This window comes from Drosophila obscura, unplaced genomic scaffold (assembly GCF_018151105.1).
Source record: "Drosophila obscura isolate BZ-5 IFL unplaced genomic scaffold, ASM1815110v1 contig_179, whole genome shotgun sequence".
Classification (NCBI taxonomy): domain Eukaryota; kingdom Metazoa; phylum Arthropoda; class Insecta; order Diptera; family Drosophilidae; genus Drosophila; species Drosophila obscura.
This window is the reverse complement of record NW_024542766.1, coordinates 4,166,237-4,191,281: the sequence shown is the minus strand read 5'-3', so window position 1 is coordinate 4,191,281 and position 25,045 is coordinate 4,166,237. Positions and strand designations below refer to the sequence as shown.

Below are 25,045 nucleotides of genomic sequence, written 5' to 3'. Positions count from 1 at the left end.
ATAAGCAGCCAAAACGCAGAGAAATCCTCAGAGAGTAAGAGAGAGAGAGAGAGAGAGCGAGCGAGAGAAGCCACAGAGAGTGCCATAATTTTATTAACACCCAAAACGAGTCGAGGACTTGAGAGGAGGACGAACCATCACACAGAACACAGAGAAGAGACCTGGACGTAGGCTTCGCTTCCAAGTTGTCCCATAAAATATATGATTACAAAATATATATTTAGACTTTCGACCTGTTCCCCAGGCCTGTCCGTCTGTCTGTCCGTCTGTCTGTCTGTGGCTGCCACTGGCAACTGTCTGTTGTTGCCTCCTCCGAGAGGCACACATTTAAAGTTTATTATGATTATGATACAAATTTCCGACTGGCCATAAAAAGAAGAGCCAGGCCAGTCAGCCAGTCAGCCAGTGAGACCCGTCTCTGAGTGCGCATCAATTCGGTCAGTCGAACAGGTTGGTTGGTCGCTTTTTGGCTGGTCCGGCGTTTATCTTGATTATTGAGCTGTTGGCCGCATCAACAGCCGCCACAGCCACAGCACCAGAAAGCCACCAACCAAATGGCAAAAAGCGAAAGGAGGCAGCAGCAGCAGCAACAGCCTCTGAACCCCAGCTACAGCTGAAAACCTTTTGGCGTCATCAGCAGACGTCCGCCTTCTCTCTCTCTCCGCTCACTGACAGGGGGAACTGACTCACCGTAGGAGCAGCAAGCAGCAGGTTCAAGGTTACTGTGTTAAATGGAGGGGATGCATGAGCGCTCCGCTCTGTGGCTGAGCGGGAGTTGCGGGCCTGATGGGTATGGGGCATGGGGCATGGGGCATGGGGGTATGCCTTTAATTGGTCGCGACTTGTCGGCAAAAGTGGGGCCCCCAAACGATGCGGCGACTATGTCAGCAATGGAATTTATAATGCTTATGATACAATATTACCCATGAAGAACGGACAGCAGGACGAGAAGGACAAGACCCTGAAGCTACTTTGTAGAGGGTTGAGATTACGCCTGCCCAGCGAGATCCTTTGATATATTATGCATGAGGTTTGTGGTGATATTTCAGAGCAAAGAAGAAAAGAAGTAAAGTATCCCTTAGCCGTGTGGCTTATGGCATATTAGAGAGTGAAAACTGTGCGCTAGTTGGGGGTTTGAAGGGTGATAGATAGCGTAAGAATTATGAGAGTTTTAGAAGGGAAATTTTTTATACAAAAGGGAGAAAAAAGTAAACATATCGTTGAATATTTTTGGGAAATTTAACAGTAGAAAATAAATCTGTAGAAAATACTTCAGGAAAATACTAAACCAACTCCTTGCTTCTTTTTATTTTTGCACCACTCTACAGGTCATCTCCCATTCGATTCTTTGTCCTTTGTGTCCCCTTCCTCCCTGTGAACCCTTTCCACGACTTTAGCTACTTCTGCTTTATTATCTGGGGGGCTCTTTGTTTCGCTGTTTTTCGCTGCTGCCCTTGATGCTGATGTGTTTTGCACCATTTAATATTTATTGTGGCTTTTACTACGCGCTTTCAAGTTCAAGATCAAATCAGAGCATAGCACACAGCCCACAGAACAGAAACAGGGAGAAAAAAAAGAAAAGACGCGTAAGGTGCTAAGTGTAATTAAGTTGATAAAAACTGTGTTCTCTGATATATGGGGATGGCTTGGCGATGGCCATGACGCACGGGTGTAGGGACTCGACTGTAGGCCAGCGAGTGCTGATGGCTGACAGAGAGAGAGAGAAAGAGAGAGAGAGTGCTGGAGAGACCTATAATTATACTTAAGAGTCCCTGCGATCTTCGCATACCCTGATGGATCAGGGAGGGGGGCATCCAGGTGGTTGCAACATTGAGTTGTTTTTTTTTTTTTGTATTTTTTTTTTCATTTCTTTAATTAACAAACATTTGATTAATTATGGCCACAATTAAGCGCACTCAGAACAACCCACTCAATCATGCCTCATGCCCCATGCCCCTCTCCTCGTATGTGTCTTCCTGAAGCCGCCCATTCCGCTTTATATATCCCCTCACCCCAGCCCCCGTCCAACTTCTGCTTGGAGCTAACTCCGCCTCAGACGCAATAAATAATCAAATTGCAAGTTGATTTACCTGCCTGATGCGCCTCCTGCCTTCTTCTCGGCCTTTTGGGCGAACGAAAGCGAAAATTGCCTTTTGCCTCGGGTACCCCTCACACGATGACTTTGAAAAATTTCTAACTGCCCCTCCCCTGGCAGTGCCCCTCTGCTCTGTTGCTGCTGCAGACTGCAGTCACGAGACCCCCATACCCTCATACCCCCACCCATACCCAGGTTGCATAAATTTTGCCTGCAAGTCGTTACACTTATGAATATTGATTGGTTATTGGTGATGGTGGTGACGGTGACTCTGTGGATGCTGCTGCTGCTCCCGCTGCTGGTTCTCGTCCTCTATGTGTGTGTGTGTGTTTGTTGCAAGTCTCGTAAATCGTACAACTTGCATCGTTAGCTGGCCCCAGACGCCTCCTCCTGAGTCGCGCAGCTCCTTGCGCAGCTGTCATTTTGCATTTGCACAGAAGTTGTCTAAGGTGCAGAGGGAACCCACCGCTCTGCTCTTCTCTCTTTCTCTTGCCCTTTTTTTTTTTGTCTGTTTGGGGCATAATAGGTTTCTCAATAGATTGATAATGAACTAATGGAACTCCACACACACACAGAGACACACAAACACACACAGGAGGAGACACACAGACAATGTTGCAGAAAGGGTTGTAATTAAGGATTGATATACTATGAAAAGCCTGTGCCCTGTGCCCATGGGTTAAGTTTAAGTACCCGATAAGAATGGGGGGGAGCCCTTCCTTCCCTCCTTCCTGCTCTAGGGATAAACCCTAACTGATTCATGGCTGAGGCAACATTGTTGCTGCCCCTCATAAGTGCCACAGAGTTGCCCCTTCTGCTGCTGCTGTTGCTGCCTCTGCTGTCTATAATTTGTCTTTTTGTAATACAATCTTGCACTTAATTCCATGCTGCAGCAGGCAACTTCTGTTGCCAGTTGATGCTTTGATTGTTGCCTGTAGAGGGGGCAGATGGGGTCTGGTTGGTTTCTTGCATTTCGTCACCTTTTTTTGCTGTCGAAAAATAAACCAAAGAGAATACTACTACTACCCCCTTTCCTCTAAGCGAGATTTATTTGCACTGTAATTATTCACTTTGCCGTGAAACTTTGCCCATTACACAACTAAGTCTAGGCCCTGCCACAGACACACACACTGAGTCCGGGATAGAGGGATAGATACCCACAGTTGAACGCCACGCCACACATGTCCCGCCGGAGGGGCCTATCTCTCGTTGGTCTCTTGCAAAATATATTTCAACGTGGCCCCCATCCTGACACTGTTCTCTCTCTCCATCTCCAGTGACTGCTGCCCCAACGGCTATTAGGTGTAGACAGTTTATAATCTTTGTCGTTGTGCATTTTAAAAGCTTTAAGGCTCTCCGAACTTGCAACCCCAGCTGCCAGCCCAAGCAGATCTTTTTCATTCAGAAAGTTGTGTGTCTCTTTTGCTTTTGCTGCAAGGGGCAGAGCGGCCAATGAATTGCCTCATTTGGCGCACAATTTTGCTTATTGATGGAATGTAATTAGTCTGTGTCAGCACCACCAACAGAAAGAAGCTGCCCAGCCAACTAGTAACACAAAAAAAATGCCCTAGAGTGTTCTACAGTGGTACCGCGGTAACTGATCTTCGCCTTTCCACGGACACGGACACGGACACAGACTTAGACCTCCTATTACCCGGCAAAAACATTGTATGAGTATCGCCTCTCTCTAATCGAAAAAGAAACGCGCAGTGTTGCTGGTTGGGGCGGGGGAACTGTGTGTAAAGCTTTGCATTAGAGAGTGTGGAGAAGCGCCCAGAAGCGCTAGTAATTGATAGGAATATTCATTGGAAAATTAAAGGAAAAACTAAAGGTTTTTGCTCGCTCAAAGAATGCTGAAGAAGCGTTCAGCTCTGGCATGAAACATATGCATACTGATGGGATTAAACCGTGAAAACTATAGTAAGGCTTTATAAAATAATCCGAAGGAATAATGAAACTGCCATTGAATATTAAAGAATAAGAAGTCACAAAGTGTAAGTCACAAATAAAGCGTTTTCGATTTACGACGCATTTCAAGGTGGAACGATTGAGAAAGAAACGAAATCTGACGAAGAGATTGAGAGCCTTAATGAGAGCGATTTCGTTTGGCGGTGACATTTCCAGCGGGAACAAATGAGAAGGAAACAAAATCGAACGAAGAGAATGAGAGCCTTAATGAGAGCGATTTTGTTTTGGCGGTGACATTTCCAGCGGGAACAAATGAGAACGAAACGACATCGAACGTAGATAGAGAGAGAATGAGAGCGCGCAAGTTTTCTGTTCGCTGCTGTTCGTGTGCTGTTATAAAATATCCACAAACACGCATTATACATAAGTACTATATTCCCTCTCTGAATTTAGTTACCATTAAAAATCAAAGTTCCATGTGTAGCTGCCCAATCAGTGCCTTCTTTTAGTTCTTTTGTCGATGCATGTCCCTTGTGGCCATGTAATCGGCACTTTTCATGTTCTGCCACCTTATGGAAATCTGTGAAGATGGTTAATTTTCGCTTTCCATTTCGCAGGGGGGCAGTGTGCAGTCCAATTCCAACTGGTTCACGCGTATTTAACTGGCCGATTTATCAACAGAATAATGCCATTTGATGTGGGGGGCTGAGCCTTGAATTTGCAGACAGGGACAGCGAGAGAGGGGATAGTGAGGGTGGGTGGGGTTGATCTGTGTACTGCCAAACCATGAAAGGGTCCCAAGCAAGTAGTCCTATGCCAAAGTTCTATGTGTACCCCATTCGTACGAATCTGTGGGGCAGACACACTATAATTTAAGCGTGAATATCATTTTTCCATGAACAAGTATCCTGCAGCAATGTATGTGAGAACATTCACAGTAACTGCAATTACAGGAGAGCAGGCGGCAGGGCAGGCAGGCAGGGCAGGGCAGGCAGGCAGGGCAGGACAGGCAGGCAGCAGGGCAGCATCCAACGAACCCAACGAGAACCCAAAGAGACCTTCTCGGACTTCACTCTACTCTACTCTACTCTCTGTGTGTTTGTGTGTGTCTGGTATGGGATCTAAAGAAAATTTATGAAGCCTACCATTATACGATCTTAAGTAGTGGAGGGGATACGAAGCAGCAGCAGCCGCAGCCCCATCCTCAGCTTCATTCCCCCTTCTATGTGTGTGTGTGTGAATTCAAGGTTAATTTCGTGGCTGTGGCTTTAACTAGCTGCACGCACTGCCCCATGCCCCATGTGCCCCGTCCCTGTCCCAGTACCTGCCCCATTTCTGATGCTGCTGTCCCCCCTAGACAGCCCTGCAATCCTTCAACTGTATGTCCGTCTGTCTGTTCGTCTGTCTGTCTGCGTCTGGGGCATGGTTGATAATTTTGATTGCTGCAAGCCATAAATGATCATAAAAATTATAGCAGCCGATACGAGAGTCTCCTGCGAACAGAGAAACAAAACTGCGGATGGGACTACACAAAAAAAAAAAAAAAACGGGCTGTCAAGGGGAACAAAATACAGAGCAGAACAGAGCAGCGCAGAGCACGCAGATACGGAATTGTAAATAATAAATGCTTTGGCATGAACAAGTATCAGGGGATCCTGGCAAATTGTATTAATTAATCTTTAATTTATTTTGGATTTTAAATTTATTTAAATCATGATGAGATTTAAAGTATTCAATGGTTTGAGTGATTTTAAATAAGAGATTTTCTGAATTGGATTTTGGAACAAAGGGTAGAACATTTACTTCAACTTCAGGGAGAGATTTATTTAGTTTATTTTTTTTTAATTTTAGCATTCGAGTCAATCAATTAAGTCTTTCCAATTGTTAGGAGATCTAGCAGATTTATATGAAAGAAATTTAATTGAATTTTACACTAATTTACACTAACGAAGTGTTGTTTAGTGTGTCAAAAGCTGATTGCTATGAGCGGGTTTGTGCTTTTGCTAAGCATTTAATTTCAATGATTTCATTTGAAAAGCTTTTGAGTTCAGCATTTAGAAATATTTTTTTTACTCTAAAAATTTCTCAAATTTCAACAATCTGTAATTTCAAATTCTTTTCGCCATCAAAAAGTTCCCAATACTATTAAGAATCACTTGCGGATGAATAAATATATTTTTGAAAATTATCTTGTCCCTTTAAATTTGTCATATATCAGCTATTTATTTTGTATATGTATATTTTATTTATATTTCTCAGTCCATTGAATTACTCACCCCGATTTGTGATCTCGTTGCCCGCATTTCGATTGTTCTCATCCTGTCCGATGAGGCAGCTGGTCGCCGCCTTCGTTTTCCTTGGCTGCACATCCTCCTCATCGTCTTCGTCCACATCCTCGCCCGTTTCCACGCCATCGTCCTCCTCATCATCATCCACCACAGTGCCCGGCGTATTGGTCACCGTCGTTGATCCCACCGTGTTCGTAGAGCTGGGACTCAGATCGAGGCTGGTCAACAGATTACCCGCCGACTGGGAGGACGTGAGCGTGTCCTTGTGATACGAGCTATGCCGATTGCCCAGCTTTGTGGACATATCCATGTTGCTCGACTGCCGCAGACTGCCAACCACCTGGCCGCCCGGCAGCGTGGCACTGCGCTTGTGCCGTCCCTTGGATTTGGGAAAGGCTGCCAGTATATTGAGCCACCACTGTGACTCCTCGGAGCTGGTGCCCTTTACGAAGGTGACACGCTCCGGTGCGGTTATGGCTATGGAATTGGGATGACCTGTCACCTCCACGGCACCGGTCACCTCCAGCACTTTGGTCATGTCAATGCAGGCCTGCGGTATGGTTTCGGGCTGTAAAAAAGAGCAAAAGAGCAAAAATATATATAATAAAAATATATTATTTGTGGGTCCCTTTAAAATTAATATTATAATATTATATAATATTAAATAACCATTGTTTGCACACTTTAATGGGTATGAGTAATGTTTATACAGTTTAAGCCATAAAACTAGCCATTCATCGTGCGTGCCTTGTATATTACCAGTGGTCGGTTCTTTATACTACCATTTCCCCCTGGTTTTTTCTAATTTTTTAATCATTTTGCATCGCAAAACACTTCGCCAACTTGTTGAGCTAGTCTGATGTGCCAAAATATATGGCTCTGAGCGATAAGATATGTATGTCCAACATTCATTCGCGTGGAAAGGCCAAGCGCAAGGCCATAATTAGCTAGCACTTGGCTGCACGGTCGTTTGTTTTTAATTAAACGAAATTCACATCTCTCTCTAGGTCTTTCTCTTATCATACAAATATTGCCAAACAATGCCGGGGAGCATTGCTTAATGTATTTAGTACACTTTTTTATTAATATTTCTTATCGCCAAAGAACCACTTTAGGGGGCATTCAAACAAACAACAATTTCTATTAATAATAACCATTGTTTGCACGCTTTAATGGGTCTTCCATGGATTATATATTGCTATATTTGTGCATTCCTAGCGATGTTTGTTTATGTTGCGTAATTTATTCCAATTCGAATTATAACTAAAATACTCACATAATCATCAACCGAATACGTAAGCTCGCCATCGTCGTAAAGCACAAACCATCGTCGCTGCCAGCGCTGAAAATTGAAACAAAATGAAAAATGGAATTAGTATTAAAATCAAAGTAAATATAATTTAAGTTGAGATCAGCTTGATGCCTTTTTTATTGCTGTAAAAAATAATTTTGTATCAAGTAGAACCTTCAGTTGCTCGACTGAAAGCCATTAGAGGTGTCTAAAGACGGCTACGAATAATAACGTTGAATTTTGTGTCTCATGCTAGGTGTTATAACACCTTAAATAATAACCTAAGAGCAGTTTTTCAGCTTATCTAAATATTTTACTTACACTTTTAATAATTATAAACCGATCTATGCAGGTTAGCAATGCATATATCTGCCAAGATCTTTGCCAAACAATCCACTCGAACTCTCTTCACTTTCGATATAAATCTCTGAAGATCTTTTGCTCATATTGTTAATCTCTCAAAGCGCTCTCCCATCTCTCCCTTCTGCCCATGAGAGATCATGTGATCTTCTGAAAACCATATTTGTTCTCCAGCAATCTGTACGTGTAGGTACAGATTGTATGCAAAGATTGTTTGCCTGATCTCGCCTGATCGCCAGTATTTGCATTGTCGCTGCATGAAATAGGAAAGGGGAGGGGGCAGCAAAAAAAAAAAAAAGGGTAAATTATATTCAACGCCCCCGACAGAAATCATAATTCCTTTATAATTCGTTCGTTTCATATACACATATTTTGTGCTGTTGTCATTCCCATTGAAAAGGTAGGTAACCAAGCCCCAAACGCCCTCGCTCTCGTGCTCTACACACATCGCCTGTGGAGTACTCGTATTTTATGCCAGCCACAGATTCCAGATGACGGGGGACTTGCATCTGGATCTGATTCTGATTGTTATTGCTGATTCTGTGCCAGCAGAATCATAGCAGCAATCGGGCAATGCCATGCCAGGCCATGCCATGCCACGCAGCAGCGTAGGACTTGACTTGCAGTGTGTCTGATATTTATGCAAATTGCTAAAAGTCAAAGCAAATTAAGCTCAACCTTCAGCGAAGATGACGTTGAAATGTGTTGCACCACACCACCACACAGCCATCGTCGTTGCAAGTTGCAACTCCCTAAAGTTGATTTCTCTTCAACACCATGGCAACATGCAACACAATCTGCAGAAGTACATGTGTGTGCTGTGTGTGTGTGTGGTGAGGTGTGTCGAGCATTTTATTTATAAGGAGAGAGACCTACACTCGTCTCGTCGTAGCAGCAGAGAAGAGAAAAGAAAAGAACTCCGCCAAACGAATAATCAAGAGTCAGCAGCACCATTTCTCACTTTACGCTCTAGTTCTTTATTTATTTTTCCTTTTTCCTTTTCGTTGGCTACGTTTTTTTTTTTTGCGTTTTCTCGATTGAATTCATAAATATTGAAGCGCGCGAATCTAATGAATTTGATTAGGCGGGGAGGCGCAGAAACAGAATGTAGAAGGGTCTAATGAAGTGAGAGGTTTCATTTTTAAAATTTGCAAGAGCTTAGCTTTCTTCTTTTGGTTGCGCAATCGTTGGAAATTAAACAAAAAAAAATGAAGCGCTTACTTTTTAGATTAAGGAAGTATCTTTCAAGTACCTTTAAATATTTCATAACATTTGTTTTTCATTTAATTCAGGCATTAATCAGGCATTATTCAGGCATTAATCATCTACGAAGTGATCAAAAGTCTTAAAAGTGCCCCAAATTTAATTCGTTTCACCCAATTCCTTAAGAAAACCAAAAGATCTTGGTTTAAAAAAGAACAAAAAGAGCAACAAAAAAAAAAACCCAATTAGCAACATAATTTATCAAACTTTAAAGCAGTTTCCCAGACGCTTCTGAAAGTGTATAAAAGATGATTGATGCTTGGCATTATTGTTGATGCAAAGCCGTCACAGATTTACCCATTAGAAATGCAAATAATATGATGCAACTATTGTGCGGTTTTGATTAGGGAGAGAGAGAGAGAGAGAGACGCGAAACGAGACCCCAAAGCAAAGTCAAGCGTAAAAGGGGAAATCTGATCAGGCCCCCCCACACAGAAATAAATGCATACACATACCCAGGAGAATATGTACCACAAAAAGGCGAGTCAAATGGGTCGTCAGACATGAGTCAAATGGGTCGAATTGTAAATTAGATTATGCTCGCATAAAAAGATGCAAAGATGCAAACGCACGGCACTACTATACCATACCATGGCATCCCATACCATCTTCCCGCCTTTCTCTAGCAGTGGGTACATACATATGTATATAGGTAAGCCGCTTAGCCAGTGCCGTTTAGAAGCCCCAGTTTCGTTTCAATAGGCACACCACATAACACTGCGGGAAGACAATGCCAGTAGTCAGTGGCTTAATTAGCTAGAGGAACGACAGCTACATACGAGTCTACCTACCGACTATGTTTTGTGTACGTACATAAATTGGTTTTGACAGGTACACTGTTGGCGTCATTACCCCCCCAAGAGGTTGAATGTCAGCCCGGCAGCGTAGACCCAGGGGCCATGCCACACTTATGCCCGGACACCACGCGATAAGGCAGGCAGGCGGCACACTGTACTCAATGTCTCAATGGCTGGGTGGGGCTTTTCGTATTGAGATGTTTTGGGCACCGTCCGCCGTCTGCTGATAGGAAAAAAACCCATATCAAATCGATGTCTGGGCGGGCACAGTCATACGATTTTTCGTATATGGAGTATCGTTTAATTTAAGTGGACGAGTTGCCAGTTGCCAGGGAAAAAAGGTAACCCCATTGATTAGTAGGTCAGTGGATAGGGGTATTCTGGCATGGAATATCTTTGTTAAATTACGGAGTTCCCTTAGCATGCATTCTGCACATGCTTCTGGGCACACGCTTCTCTGCGCGATAACCCACTTGGGGGGCCAAAACGATTATGGAATATTATAAAATAATTTTTAGTATTCAAATTTAACAAACGTCAGAGCTGCAGCGACCGATTTGATGCAAAGAATAATTCCAGCTTCCATTGCCATACAAATCGAATCCTATATACATATTCGATTTTAACCCACATCTACGAGTATATACTCGTGAGTATGTATGTATGTATATTCGCAATCCATTTATGTACATAAATTTGTGCATATATTACACATCAATAAACAGGTTCAAGTACGGTTCCTGCACTACTCGTATTTTATATGCAAATTGAAAGCTCATTTCTTCCGCAATGCTTATCTCTCTCTTTCTCTCTCTCGAGATTGCATCACACGTGCCGTACATTTTGCAGCTACCCCACCCCCACCCCATCCATGGACCTCTTTACTACGCTTAACCCACTGATGACGCAATGTGCTCAAGTGGCATTGCAGAACAACAACATATGGAACATTTGGTAAATGGTCAAGTAATAAATAAATATGAAAGAAAAATATAAACAAAATAAATAAAATAGAAAAAAAAAAATTTGGCAATAACAAAAAATGTCTGTGCATTTATGGATATATGTATGTATATTTAATACCTGTTTATAACATATATTTATGATATGATAATTTCTTATGCTTCATATCTACGTTCTGGAACCGCCAACGGGTTAACATTTAACTGTTGCTGTTTTTGTGTTTGCTTATTTACTTACATACTTGTTCAGTATTCAGCTCTCCCTCTCTCTCTTGAGTACACCACACACTCGAAACCGCTATTCCTGCTCGGCGGCTCTGAAGTGGGCTTGGTTTCTGCGCTGACCGACGGACTGACAGACAGACCGGCCGACAAGCGAGCGATTGCTAATGAGCTGCGTTTTAGGGGGCGTGTGTTGTGTGTGTTTTTCTAGACTGATTCTATATGTAGATGCCTCGCGCCTCCGTCTGGCGCAGCACCCCTTCTCCACCGCCCTTCGGCACACACTACTATCTCCTCTCGCTGTCTGAATAATGTAAATTAAGCCGAAGTTCAATTGCCAGCAACAACTATCAAAGCCTGGGTCCACACTACCGCTGCGCAGCCGCTATCACGTTGCTTGACATTCAATGAAGGTTAAAGCTCTTGCTCTCGCTCTCTCGCGCGCTCTCTCTCGCGCTCTCTTCTTCGTTGCTATTGCTCGCTGATGCTGTGGTCTTCTGCTGTCCTCTCCCACTTTATCAATCACCATGCCCCTCTCTGGCTTGTCGTTCCCTTTCTTTTCAATTTACATATTTGTTTGCGCTCTGCACATGGCTGCAGATCATTTGTTATACCCTTTTAATAGGGTATATCTAATTAAAACAATGCTTGAAACTTGTAAACTTATTCTTGATCTATTCCTAGTCCCGGTCCATCCTACTGACTTAATAATCAAGTAAATTTGTTCAATATGGAATCAGTGTACCATGGCTCACTCTTTTTTTCCAGCAGCATAACGCTAACGCTCCCCATTGCTCAGAATAAATATGCCCTCACAATTCTGCCATGGGTGCCATCGTACAGCAAGTGTATTAAACGCTTCGACTAGCATTACTCGTTTTTTGTTTTCTTTATTTTTATTTGCATTTTACATTATTACGAATTATTGCAGCGCGCTGGCGTCGCGTCGCGTCGCGTCGGCGTGTGCGTTTGCGTTTGCGTCGACAGAGGCGTTTAAAGGGGCGCGGCCGTAGTGTATTTAAGGCAGCGCACATGTCGAGGACCACGATTATTGTCTCAGTGCAGTTGTCAGGTGCAGCACAGGCGTGGACCAGCATTTCTTCACATCTAACTCAATCGATCAAGTAAGTAACTGTAATGCATGTACAGTCGGCAAACCTCGCTCCCACTCTGTTACTGTTACCCACACTGTTACTGTCGCGAAGTGAACATGAGAGAGTGAGTGAGAGAGAGAGAGAGATTAAGGGAAGTTCGGTTCAATAAGTTTCGAGTCTGGCTTAGAAAAGTGCAAATTATGTTGTCAAATTTCTGGCAGTATTCTGCCCCCCCCCCAACCGACCACGGACCTTAAAGCTGTTAAAGTGATCAACATTCGTATGACGTATTACGCGTCGCGGCAGTTTATAAAAATAGTTCTCTCTCTCTCTCGGTTTTAAAATTCGGCAGACTCGCGTTTCAGGAAATCGTTTGCGGGAAATCGTTTTGTTGGCTCTGGTCCAAAATAATTTATTTATTTACACTTTTTGTCCAAAGCCAACGCAAACGCAAACGCTCCCCCTTTGCTCAGAATAAATATGCCCTCACAATTCTGTCGTATCAGCGCAGGCATCGCGCGTGTACGCCCGCCCGCCGCCGGCTCGCCGCAGACACGCAGTAGTTTTCCTCAAGAACCTGAACTCTAAACATAGACATAATTTACTATATGTACATGCATACACACATACAGACAAGTATATGGTTAGTATTTCTGATTAGGCACACATACACACATACATACGCGTATTAACATAAATTTACCGGCATAAAACCAAAACAAAGCGAGCCGAAACCGAAGCGTAGACGAAAGTAGACGAAGCGAACAAACGAACAAACGAACGAACGACACGTAATGACAGAGATAAGAAACAAAAAAAAAAAGCTTCACGTGAATGAAGGAAGCTTCCATGTGGAAAAAAGCTTCGCTTGAAATGAAATAAATTCCCTATAAATACGAGGACTGAAACCAGAAGAAATCTAACAAACCGTTGAACCATTTCTGTCGATTCCCCCCCAGGTCAGGAACAACCAAAAAGCTAAAAACTACAGAATGTCACTCACCAACAAGAATGTCATTTTCGTGGCCGGTCTGGGCGGCATTGGCCTGGACACCAGCCGGGAGTTGGTTAAGCGTGATCTGAAGGTAAGGCGATAGAGAGAGAAATCTATTTCCATAGGACTCTACTATGGAATCCTAAAACCCAAAAATCCCGTGTAATCCCCACTCTGTAGAACCTGGTCATCCTGGATCGCATTGACAATCCGGCTGCCATTGCCGAGCTGAAGGCAATCAATCCCAAGGTGACCGTCACCTTCTATCCCTACGATGTGACCGTGCCCATCAGTGAGACGACCAAACTGCTGAAGACCATCTTTGCCCAGCTGAAGACCGTCGATATCCTGATCAACGGTGCCGGCATCCTGGATGATTACCAGATTGAGCGCACCATTGCCGTCAACTACACGGGTCTGGTCAACACCACCACAGCCATTCTGGACTTCTGGGACAAGCGCAAGGGCGGCCCAGGCGGCATCATTTGCAACATTGGCTCCGTCACCGGTTTCAATGCCATCTACCAGGTGCCCGTTTACTCTGGCAGCAAGGCCGCCGTCGTGAACTTCACCAGCTCCCTGGCGGTAAGAAAATATATTTATTACATAATTCCATCAGCCAAACTGAAACTAATTCTTTTGTTTTTTTTTGTTGTTGCAAATCCCTTTAGAAACTTGCACCCATCACTGGTGTGACCGCTTACACTGTCAATCCTGGCATTACCAAGACCACGCTGGTCCACAAATTCAACTCGTGGCTGGATGTGGAGCCCAATGTAGCCGAGAAGCTGCTGGAGCATCCCACCCAGACATCTCAGCAGTGTGCCGAGAACTTTGTGAAGGCCATTGAGCTGAACAAGAATGGTGCCATCTGGAAGCTGGATTTGGGCACTCTGGAGCCGATCACATGGACCCAGCACTGGGATTCGGGCATCTAAACAGGATACCCCCCAGTCCCCACACCCCACACTGCACACCCATGCAATGGGCCATGGCGTTTTAGCTTTTAGCTTCGTTTTTTCCACTCAATTTGTTACGTATATACATATATTATGGCAATAAGGCTGATTTGATTCTCTTTAAATGGAACCCCCCTCCACCCGTTTTGAATATGATAATAAAAAATTATATTTGAGAAATTTATAAAACACAAAAACACAAAAACGATAAGGCGTAGTAGCCTCTCATTTAATTAAAAAATAAATAGATAAATGCCAGTGAGCAGTGGCCAGTGGCCAGTGGCCATCGATATCCAGCACATGAACTGAAGACTGAACTTTAGTAATAGAAAAGAACTTGAGAAAGGCAGCCAAAAGAATGTACGATCTGACGGGTAAGCATGTCTGCTATGTGGCTGACTGCGGTGGCATTGCACTGGAGACCAGCAAGGTTCTCATGACCAAGAATATAGCGGTGAGTGTGGCGAGTGGCGAGTGGAGCCCCGTTTGGGTTCTGGTTCTTGAAACAAGTCTCTAGGCTGCTGCTGCTGCGGCTGCTGCTGCTGCTTAGCTGTCGAAACTAATTAAGTTAATGACTTTTTCATGTTATTTTTGTGCTGAGTTTTTGCTGCTTGCAGCAGCTACAATTAAGTTTATGTTTTAGTGTTTGATATACTTTTGCTACAGGGAAATACTTTCGATTATGGATTAATGGCATATATAAAAAAACGCCTTTCAGTATTGTTATATTCGTAGTAAAATATTCTCCTTTATCGCTTGATTTCTATTCTAGAAATTAGCCATACTACAGAGCGTGGAAAACCAACCGGCCATCGCTCAGTTACAGTCGATTAAGCACAGCACACAGATCTTCTTCTGGACCTTCGATGTGACCATGGCACGCGAGGAAATGAAGAAATACTTCGACGAGGTCATGGTCCAAATGGACTACATCGATGTGCTTATCAATGGGGCCACACTGTGCGATGAGCGGAACATCGATGCCACCATCAATACGAATCTGACCGGCATGATGAACACGGTGGCCACTGTGCTGCCCTATATGGACCGCAAGATGGGCGGTTCGGGTGGTTTGATTGTGAATGTCACCTCTGTCATTGGATTGGACCCTTCGCCAGTGTTTTGTGCGTACAGTGCCTCAAAGTTTGGTGTGATTGGATTCACACGAAGTCTAGCGGTAAGTGTGGGGAGATCTTTACATCTACAAAAACTATTCTCTAATATCTGATATCTATATCCTGCGTAGGATCCTCTGTACTACAACCAGAATGGTGTGGCTGTGATGGCTGTTTGTTGTGGTCCCACCAAAGTGTTTGTCGATCGCGAACTGAATGCCTTTTTGGAGTACGGCCAAACCTTTGCCGATCGGCTGCGTCGTGCGCCCTGCCAATCGACTGCCGTCTGTGGCCAGAATATTGTAAATGCCATTGAAAGATCGCAGAATGGACAGATATGGATTGCCGACAAGGGCGGACTGGAGCTGGTGACCCTGCATTGGTATTGGCATATGGCCGATCAGTTTATCAGCTATATGCAGAGCACGGATGACGAGGATCAGGAATTGTTTGTATCGGCGGGGTATCGGAAATAAAATGCCACTGAATAAACTAATTAAATGTGACACAAAAAGTAGGCAATTTGTATTGCGGGTATGGAAATAGATTTGAAATATTTGTGGGTCATATGAATAATGACATATACAGCAGGCGCCTGAAAGTATGCCCCGGTTTGGATGGGCACTACGAGTGCTAGAAATAAATAGATTATAGATAGTTGAGGGTGGAATGGAAGCTTTTGTGCCATGGAATACCATGGTTACTTTGTCAAGCATACAAATTAATAATAAATAAATAAAATAAAAATAAATAAAATAAAAATAAATAAAATAAAAATATAAAAATAAAATAAATAAATTTCAGTAAAAATATAGAAATTTCTAGTAATCTTTGCCATCTCCTGGGACACTCTCTCTTCACAGACTTTTTATACGTTTCTCCCTTAATAGACTACAGATATTGGGCGGTGCAATGGAAGCTTTTTGTTCTATGAAAATTTGGGTAAATATTTTAATTTCCCAGAGATTATAATGAGTACGAAATCTAGCTGTATAATACCAGTAAATATAGCAACTTCTAGTGATCCTGAGACTCCCTCTCCTTACACTTTTTTTCGTAAATATCTCGCCTTAAACTTCACTTCTCTTCATGGGCCTTCATTTTTCATATGTTGCTGGAAACCTTTGACTTGGTTTCCTTTACCGAAAGTCAAGTCCACAGCCGTTGGAGGGTTTTTCTGGCTGGCTGGCATTCTTGCCACTTCTAGTGCCATCTCAATCTGAAGCTATGCGAAAACGCCGAATCGATGCGAATTTTTCGCCATGGCAATGCCGTGCATTGAACTTTGGCACATTTCCAAACGCCGCCAGACGATTCGAGACTAGACCCCATCGAAACGAACGTTTGCCTGCCTGCCCGAGAATTGAATGTGAAAACAAACAAATCTGCCGACACATTGCACAGGAGGGCAGACCAGTGGTGGGGGTTGGGGGGGAACAGCAACACCGCGAGTATGCCTGCCGCCTTGGCATACTTCCAATTTCAGTGCGTTGTCGTCTTGGTCTTTGGTTTGCTCCTCTTTAGTCGTTGTCGTTGTCGTTGGCGGCGGGGCAAGAGGCACGAAGCACTCACCTCGTAAAAAATCAATAGCCTTGCAACAGACGAGTGCTTGGCTGTTTGCTGCTGCTGCTACAACAATACCACCATCGTACCACCGTACCACCACCATTTGAGGACCCAACGCAACGGAATCATATGCAATATCCAAGGAGGCCTCAGTCGCCGCCACCGCCACTGCAGAGCTCCAGCAGACCATTTCCAAGTGACCATTTTTCCACTCGTCCCGTCCGGTTCGGTCCGCTCCGCTCCGTCTGTCTGTTGTTGTTGTTGTTGTTGTTGCAAGTTGTGCTTTCCTTTCCGCAGCGGCGCAACTTAATTCCAAAAATCGATTAGTCACTGTAAGCGAACCGTGCAATTGTCCAGCATTTTTCATTTATAACTCTTTTTTTTTCCTTCTTTTTCTTTTCTTTTTTTTTTTTTTGTTTTTTTTTTGGCACACGCTTGATTAATTTGCCAGCCAGGCAGCCAGGGCAGCAGGAGGAAGGTGGGCTGCATGCAAGAGACATTTAAAAATGCAGGAAGTAATCGATTGGTCGATTGGCTAGGGCAGGCACACACACACACAATAGGCGCACCACAGAAATGGGAGAGGCCCAGCCCAGAGTCCCGGTCCACCCAACGAATGGCAGTCTCAGGAGTAGGGTGGGGTGGGGTGCATGTGCATTGCTTGAAAGTAAATGATCCATTTATTCTATGATTCTGATTAGAGTATTTGATTCTTGATTACTTTTTAATTTTTTTATTTGATTAAAAAAAAATTTGTTTGCAAAAAGAATTTTTACAAAATTCCCCTCTCAACAACCTCACTTTGAGAGCATCAAAATTTCGTTTAATTTGCAAACAAATTTCCCTTCAAGCTCATTTTCCCAACCAACGTTACACCGCGCTCTGCCGCTCACTCTCTCTCTCTTACTGATCGAACAATAGCATGCAACAGACAGAGCGACACACCGACAGACAGACCGACCCGGTTGCCGGCAGTAGGTGGAGATTAATCATAAAAAAAAAATGAGGCAAAAAAAAAGTCAGAAAATGCTGTTTAAATGGCAATACGTGCCTGGTCACCAGGTATTTCTACTAATTAACCTGACGGATGCACGCCACGCCACGAAGAGGCAGCAACAGCGGTAGCGGCAGCGGCAGCAACGCTGGTGATTATGCAATTGCATGCATCGGCGGGGGAGGAGCTATGCCCCCTGCTCAACCCCCTGCTACGCCGATGGGAACTTCCAGCACAGATACTGATAATGCATCCATTATGGGCATCTATTATTAAAGATGTTGTGAAATATAACCGATAAATAAAGCTATAATCGAGAGGTTATACAATCAATTTTAAAGTTCAATTTGGATCGGAAGGGTGGGGGGCTAGTATCTAATGGGGAAACTCGTTGTGTTCTGCTCTGGTAACTGCTAGAATGGGGAGGGGGTTGGCGGAGTATTCGCTATGATCTATTTGCTCAATGATTGGTGGCCATAATCAGATGATTAGTTTGTTGAACTTTGCATAATTTGGCAGGAATTTACTTGGGTACTAGTGGAGCTACACGGGTTCGGTCTTATTTTATTTTATTTTATTTATTTAGTTTTTATTTTATTTTAATTTATTTATTGATTATTTTATTTTATTATAACTTATTTTTTATTTTATTTTTTATTTATTGATTATTATATTAATATTTATTAATTATTTTATTACTATTTATTTGTTAATTATTTTACTAGTATTATTTATTTATTATTATTTTATTATTATTTATTTATTGACTTTTTTTTTATTATAATTTCGTTATTATTTTTGTTATTATTTATTAATAATTTTGTTCTTTATTTTTTTATTTATTTTATTATAACTTATTTATTTATTATATTACTTTTTTTATTTCTTATTTAATTTATTTATTGATATTTTATTATAACCAGTTACTTATTTCACTATTTTTTGTATTTCTTTTTTTATTATTATTTATTTATTAATTATTTTATACCCTCTCTTAATTCCAATTGATTCCTTTCATTTCTTATTAATACCAAAAACTTTTGTAATTTGCATATTTTGCTGCCATTTTCGGTCTACAATAAATAGTTCTCTACCCCCCGCCTTTGAGCAAAGTTCACGAATATATTGAACTCGTTTCATAGCAGACATTGAGACAGCAGAAAAACACATGGAACACATGTTGCATAGTGAGAGAGACAATCCACAACAGACACACACAAACATACACAAAATCGACGCTTAAAAGCCTCAGAGCCATTTGTATGGCCGCCTCGTAAGAGACTCCACTCCGCACTCCGGGCAGCGCATAAAGATTATCTATGGGGGCTATACACACAGGGCTCTCCAGCTACTCCAGCACACACATACACACACACACATGAGGCGGTCAAACAAGATTATGCGAAATGCGAAGCCAAATAACAAGTGTTACTCAAGCCAGCAAATTAATAGCCAACATTTTTCTAAACTAATCACGACAAGTGCCAGTGCCAGTGCCAGTTCGCCTGCCTTTTGGTTCGGTTTTGGCTTTGGCTGCGACTTGGTAGTTTTCGGTGCTCTGACACAGAAAAAAAACTAAACTGAGGCTCAAAACTTGCAGCTCCAAAAGACAGATAGATCTCCGTGCATGCAGCGTAAATGCCGCACAAAATGCAGTAAGCGCAAAAAAACTAAAAAAAAAAAAATAATAAACATGAAGAAAAATGACAGGCAAAAAAAAACAACAACAACAACAACAAAAATTGCTATGCCGCCTCCGGGGGTCGAACGTTTAAAGTGCTACAAAAGAGTACCCCAGACGGACAGAGAGACAAGAGAATTTGTGAACCGGGAGATGGAGTAGCTGGCAACAGATCTTTGATCCTCAGATCTAAGATTCCAACACGTGCCATCGGCAGCAGAGCATATGACAATAGCCCGACGACGATATTGTGGCATGAACAAACAAACACAACAAAACAAAACAAAACAACAAAAAATCAAATAAAAGCAGAAAAAATAAAAACAGAAATAACATTTTGTAAATTTGCGTACGTTGACACTTTCCGATTTTGTGGGTGTGATATGAATCTCATGTTTCTGACTCTTTTGAGATCATGTCTGGGGGGCGAGGTTTTGGCCCACGCAATGAGATCTCTCCCCTCTGTCTGTCTGTCTGTCTGTCTGTCCATGGAGCAGCTCCTTTCAGCCTTGGAGGCACTAACCACTTTGTATGTACAAGAGAGACGAATGTAGAAAAAGAAGCAATATTCTCAAAAGAGCCAACAGTGGATACAGGAGGATACAGGAGGAGCAAGAGGAGCCAGAGGAGCAGGAGGAGCAGGAGGAGCAAGAGCAGCAGCAGACCGGTCCATGGGTGCATGTAACACAATCAGGAAGTAATTTTTATTCTACTATGTACCCATAGCATGTGTCGCCGTCATCGTCAGATTGTTGTTGCTTGCTGCTTGTGGCTGGTTGGTGGTGGCTCTTGTTGGCTTGTTGCTGTTGTTTCTCTTGTGGCTGCCACAAGCGCGAGTGATCCAAGCCAAGTCACTGGAGACAGTCGTCGCTCAGGCTCAGGCTCAGGCTCAGGAGCTGCTCCAGCCAACCATCCAACCATCCATCCATCCATCCATCCACCCAGAGAGTCTTTTCTCTTGCGTGTTGTCGGGGGAATTGCATTTGATTTCCCTTCCGCCACCCTTTTTTTTTCCAGACTATTGATTGCCACAAGAGAAGACGATGACGATGATGATGTGAGGCAATCGCTGAATCAATCTTGGCCAGTAGTTCAACTGTTTACTGTTATTAGTTGCTGGAACATTGCATTTTCCGATCCTCCTCCATTTTGTTCTCCGCCTCGCTTCTCCACCTCTTCAATCGATGCATCGCTTGGCATATGAGGGTTATGGGAAAGTGGAAGAGCTACTCGGATATATGGGTGTGGATGTGGATGGGGATTTGCTTTGGCATTCGATTGGTTCGGTTGGCAGACTCGCAAGAGTTTTTCTGCTTATCTTTGAACGATTATTGCACTTGGGAGAGGGTTTCTTGTACGATAATAAATTTTAGATAAATGTAAATTTAAATTTTTTTTTTTTTTTTTTGATGGAATTTTATTTTAATTGTATTAAAAAAATTTAATTTTTGATGTATTTTTAATTGTTTTATGAAGTGTAATAGAGTTGCGAAGAGAATGAATAATTTAATATTTTGCCATTTATATTATTTAATTAAACACACACTAAAAAGATTTAAAAATAATTAAATGTTCTTTAAAATAGAATGTAGGAAAAGACTAATTTAATATTTTGCCATATAAATTCTTCAATTAAAAGATAAAAGATTTAAAATTCCTTAAATGTTCTTTAAAATAGATTTTCATGTAGAAAAATTAACTAGAACATAATTCAGGTTCAAAATGCTCATCCATGCTGCATAATTATGTTCCTTTCTTTATGTTTCCTATATTTCTATTTTTATGTTAAATTGCTTTAAATTCTTATTTAAGTTTCGAAAATAAAATGAAAATAATTAAACAAAAAATTAATTACCTTTGTAATGAAGTTCTTTATTTATAAAATTTTATTTTTATTAATTTGTTTTTTTCTTCCTAATTTCTTTATTATTTCACTTTAATTTCTTATTTATTACATTTTAAGCACCACTAAAAAAACTAAATAAAATCATTAATATGAGATCCATCAAATCCATCCTTGTACAATATAATAAAGCAATCAACGCTTATTGTAACCAACTACAAGAAATAGCCGCAATAAAAATCTCTCATAAATGGTTTTTGCTTTCCAAAAAGATCTACCCAGCCAACCCCCCTTGGAAATTATATAATTTTAATAAATATCACAAAATGAAATCGAAATCACTCGGGCGGAACCATTCATCCATCCATCCAACCATCCAACCATTCATTCAGTCATCCATTCAGTCATTCGATTAAATCCTCAGCCAATCAACAACTCCATCGAAATAATAACTATTTCGAATGCAATTTCGAGATGCCTTATAAGACAACAGCAAACAACAAGCAACAAGAGAGACCTGCCTGCCCCAAAAAGTGGGAAAGCCTAACGGAAAAGCGTTTTCGGCGAATTGTGAAATAATTTGGTAATTTCAATTTTTGATGGGCAACAACAGGGTAGAAATCGATTAGCGCCACGCTTCGACGGGCTCAAGCAACGCCCCCCGTATGCCCCCCTACGCCCCCTCTACTACAACAAAATAAAGTTATCGAAAATGCAACAGAAAAACGAATGATCGAAAGGCGAAAAATGTGGCTCGTGCGGAATGCGTTCGTTCTGCCTCCTCTCTCTCTCTCTCTCTCTCTCTCCCCCTCTCTCTAGCTCTCTATTCTCCTTCTTTGTCTTTTCTTTGGGCTGGGCAGAAAACTCATTCAGCCATTAAATGCCGTTATCTGCTGATTACACAATAAAAGCAACCACAAAAGCAGCAACAAAAGCTACTGGCTGGCTGGCTGGCTGGCTGGCTGACTGCCTGATGCTGCGGATGCGGCTGGCGGCTGCTTGCCCCAAAGAGAGACCCAATTCGTGGCGCATCTGTAGAAGAGTTACGGCAACAGCCATGCAACAGCAACAACAGGCTATAATATAACGTAACATTTAGAACGTCTTTGTTGTAGTAGTTGCTGCCCCTGATGACGCCTGCTGCCTCCACTGATGCTGCTGCTGCTGCTGCTGCTGCTGCTGCATCTGCCCCCTGATCTACCCCACACACAAAGAGTGAAAAAAGTTGCCGCAACAATTTCTCGCAACATTTTGCGCTGCCTTGCATCATTTAGAGGCAGTCAGCAATTGCGGTTGCCACCGATCTTCACAGTTGGGGCAGTGCCAGTGGCAGGGGCAGGGGCAGGGGGCAGGGGGAGGGGTCAGTGGATTGGGTAATGGGCAGCAGGCTGCTGGGGGGAGGGAGAACTGAAAGATTTGTTGCGTTCGCCTGTCTGTTTTCGCTGGCAAGGATATGTCAGAACGAACAACTTGCCCCGAAAGAAGGTGAGACGTTGCCACATGGGGACGGGGAATTTTCAGTGGGAAAGATAGATGTTATATGGGGCATGGGGCCTGGCAGCATGGTTTATGGGTGGTAAGCCAAACAAAACAACAAAAAAAAAGAAAAGAAAGAAACAGATTTGGTAGCGGCATTCCCCCTGGGAGCAGCAAGATCCAAGACAGAGAGAGAGAGAGAGAGAGCGAACGAACGAACCTTTCACCACGCATTTTTCCAGCTGTTTCAGCATTTCTCATGGCATAATATAAAACTTTACGATCGCCTCTCGCTGCACACAGAATAGATTCTCTGCCACACACACACAAGGCACAAGGCACAACAAATAGCTCTGTGAGACTTTTGCGGTGGGGCGCTACGGATCGTAGTATTTGGGCATGTGGTAAGAGTATTCTCGGCATTTTTTTTCTTGCTTTTTTTTTTTTGCATGCAACAGTCATGGGGAGCGGGAGAGATGCCAGAGCGGGAGAGATGCCAGAGCGGCAGAGATGCCAGAGCGGGAGAGATGCCAGAGCGGGAGAGCGAGAGAGGGAGATAGCTTTAAGGTCGTTTCGTTTATGTTGTTGTTGTTGTTTGTACACTGGAAAAGGGGTCTAACTATTTGGCGATAGAGTTGGAATTATACAACAGAATATTTCTGGTATCTCTAGATATCGTAGATTTTATGTATTGCAAAGAAGTCAAAAAAGTCCTAGCTCTAGGCAGAAATTATTCCCTTTTACACTCAACATATACCGCTAAATTAAGTCACTTACAGACAGCAGCATTAATGTTGCCCTAGAAGCGATCTTAATACGAGTATTCGCACAAATTTTAAACAAAACTACTTTAATCTATAATATATAATACAATATATTATTTATATATTAAATATAATAATATGTATAATATATAATCTATAGACACAATCGTTTAATGGCCGAAATTAGTTGAGAAAATAAATTAAAATACAGTGGCAGTGGTCAGACACGCCTATCAATGTTTAGAGACTGCGGAAATTATGTATAAAATAAATCTTGTGCTTCAATATACTCATTAAAGCTGACATTCCAGTCTGACTATTGTTTATAAATATAATTTATATCTGTGAATGAATGCGGTTGAGGGTATATCCAAAGACAATATATTGTTGTATTGTCTTTGGTATATCGCTCCAAAGCTTATCAATGGAGTGCAAATATAATCTCTTGATGGGCAATATTCTGCCAATTAATATATGCTAATACGGAATCGTTCATTCAGTTACGAATCATTCCTGAACCAACAAACATCTCAAGCCGATCGTGTAATATCTCCAGGTGCAGTTGCCCCACCAACTAAATCAGAAAGAATTATTCCAACATCTAAGGGCGTTACTCCGAATCTAAAGAAGTTCCTCAACCTCTGATAGATAGATTTTCTCAAATATTAAACGATGTCTGTTAACGAAGCGGTTTGAAAATAAAAGGAAAATATTTTCCAATCAATTGAACCGCCTTCTTGAGCTGCAAAATTTAAATGTGGACTCAGTTAGCCAGTTAAGAATGTTTATTGACACTATAAATGAGTCAATTCACATAATAAAATTAAAGGCACAATTATTCGATGAGGTTGATGTAATCTTTGCACAGATAGTTATCAGAAAATTAAATAAAGAGGCTCTGCAATTATATGAGAGCCATGTTAAGAAAAACAAGGCATTTACAATGTCTTTGATTGGAAAATTCTTGTATTTCATTGGTGCTGCTGCAATTTTCACAAGGTGGAAAAATTTGTAATAAAGTTGGGTTGATGATACTCGCACAGCAAAAAAAAAAAATGTAATATGTAAATAAATAAAAAAAAAATATTGGCCGCTTGTGAATATTTTCCAAAAGGAAATGGTCGAAGCACATGGATACTGAGGATTGCTGTAAAGTGAATTGTGGCTCCAAAGAAATCACATGTTTAACTCAAAAATACAGATTTGTGTCTATCGATTTGCCTGCCATGATTTTCATTTAAATTTAAATGAATGATTTTATTATTCATTAGAAGAGTGTCAGGCGAAAAATTAATTCACAGAGGGAGTGAGTGAGGGGCGCAGCAATTAGTCTGCAATCTACAAACATTTCCGTGAATCCAGCGAATCTTTTA

The 25,045-nt window shown here is 42.1% G+C and overlaps 3 protein-coding genes across 3 annotated transcripts in view; 2 read left to right on the top strand and 1 right to left on the bottom strand.

Moving 5' to 3' along the window:
* The window catches only part of LOC111081068 (protein outspread), a 107,838-nt gene that overhangs the window by 7,163 nt on the left and 75,630 nt on the right, over positions 1 to 25,045 (bottom strand). Inside the window, exons 3-4 of the mRNA XM_041592223.1 lie at positions 7,568 to 7,633; positions 6,280 to 6,859 (exon numbers count right to left, since the gene is read on the bottom strand). Of these exons, the coding sequence (XP_041448157.1) occupies positions 6,280 to 6,859; positions 7,568 to 7,633 (646 nt within the window). The remainder of the gene's footprint in view (positions 1 to 6,279; positions 6,860 to 7,567; positions 7,634 to 25,045) is intronic.
* On the top strand, positions 12,210 to 14,413 carry LOC111081491 (alcohol dehydrogenase). Its single transcript, XM_022377573.2, has 4 exons — positions 12,210 to 12,310; positions 13,240 to 13,365; positions 13,455 to 13,859; positions 13,946 to 14,413. Exons 2-4 carry the CDS (start codon positions 13,273 to 13,275, stop codon positions 14,210 to 14,212), a joined length of 765 nt encoding a protein of 254 aa, XP_022233265.2. The 5' UTR covers positions 12,210 to 12,310; positions 13,240 to 13,272; the 3' UTR covers positions 14,213 to 14,413.
* LOC111081067 (alcohol dehydrogenase-related 31 kDa protein) lies at positions 14,507 to 15,858 on the top strand. Its single transcript, XM_022376995.2, has 3 exons — positions 14,507 to 14,687; positions 15,006 to 15,410; positions 15,480 to 15,858. The coding sequence occupies exons 1-3, from the start codon at positions 14,592 to 14,594 to the stop codon at positions 15,822 to 15,824; spliced, it is 846 nt and encodes a 281-aa protein (XP_022232687.1). The 5' UTR covers positions 14,507 to 14,591; the 3' UTR covers positions 15,825 to 15,858.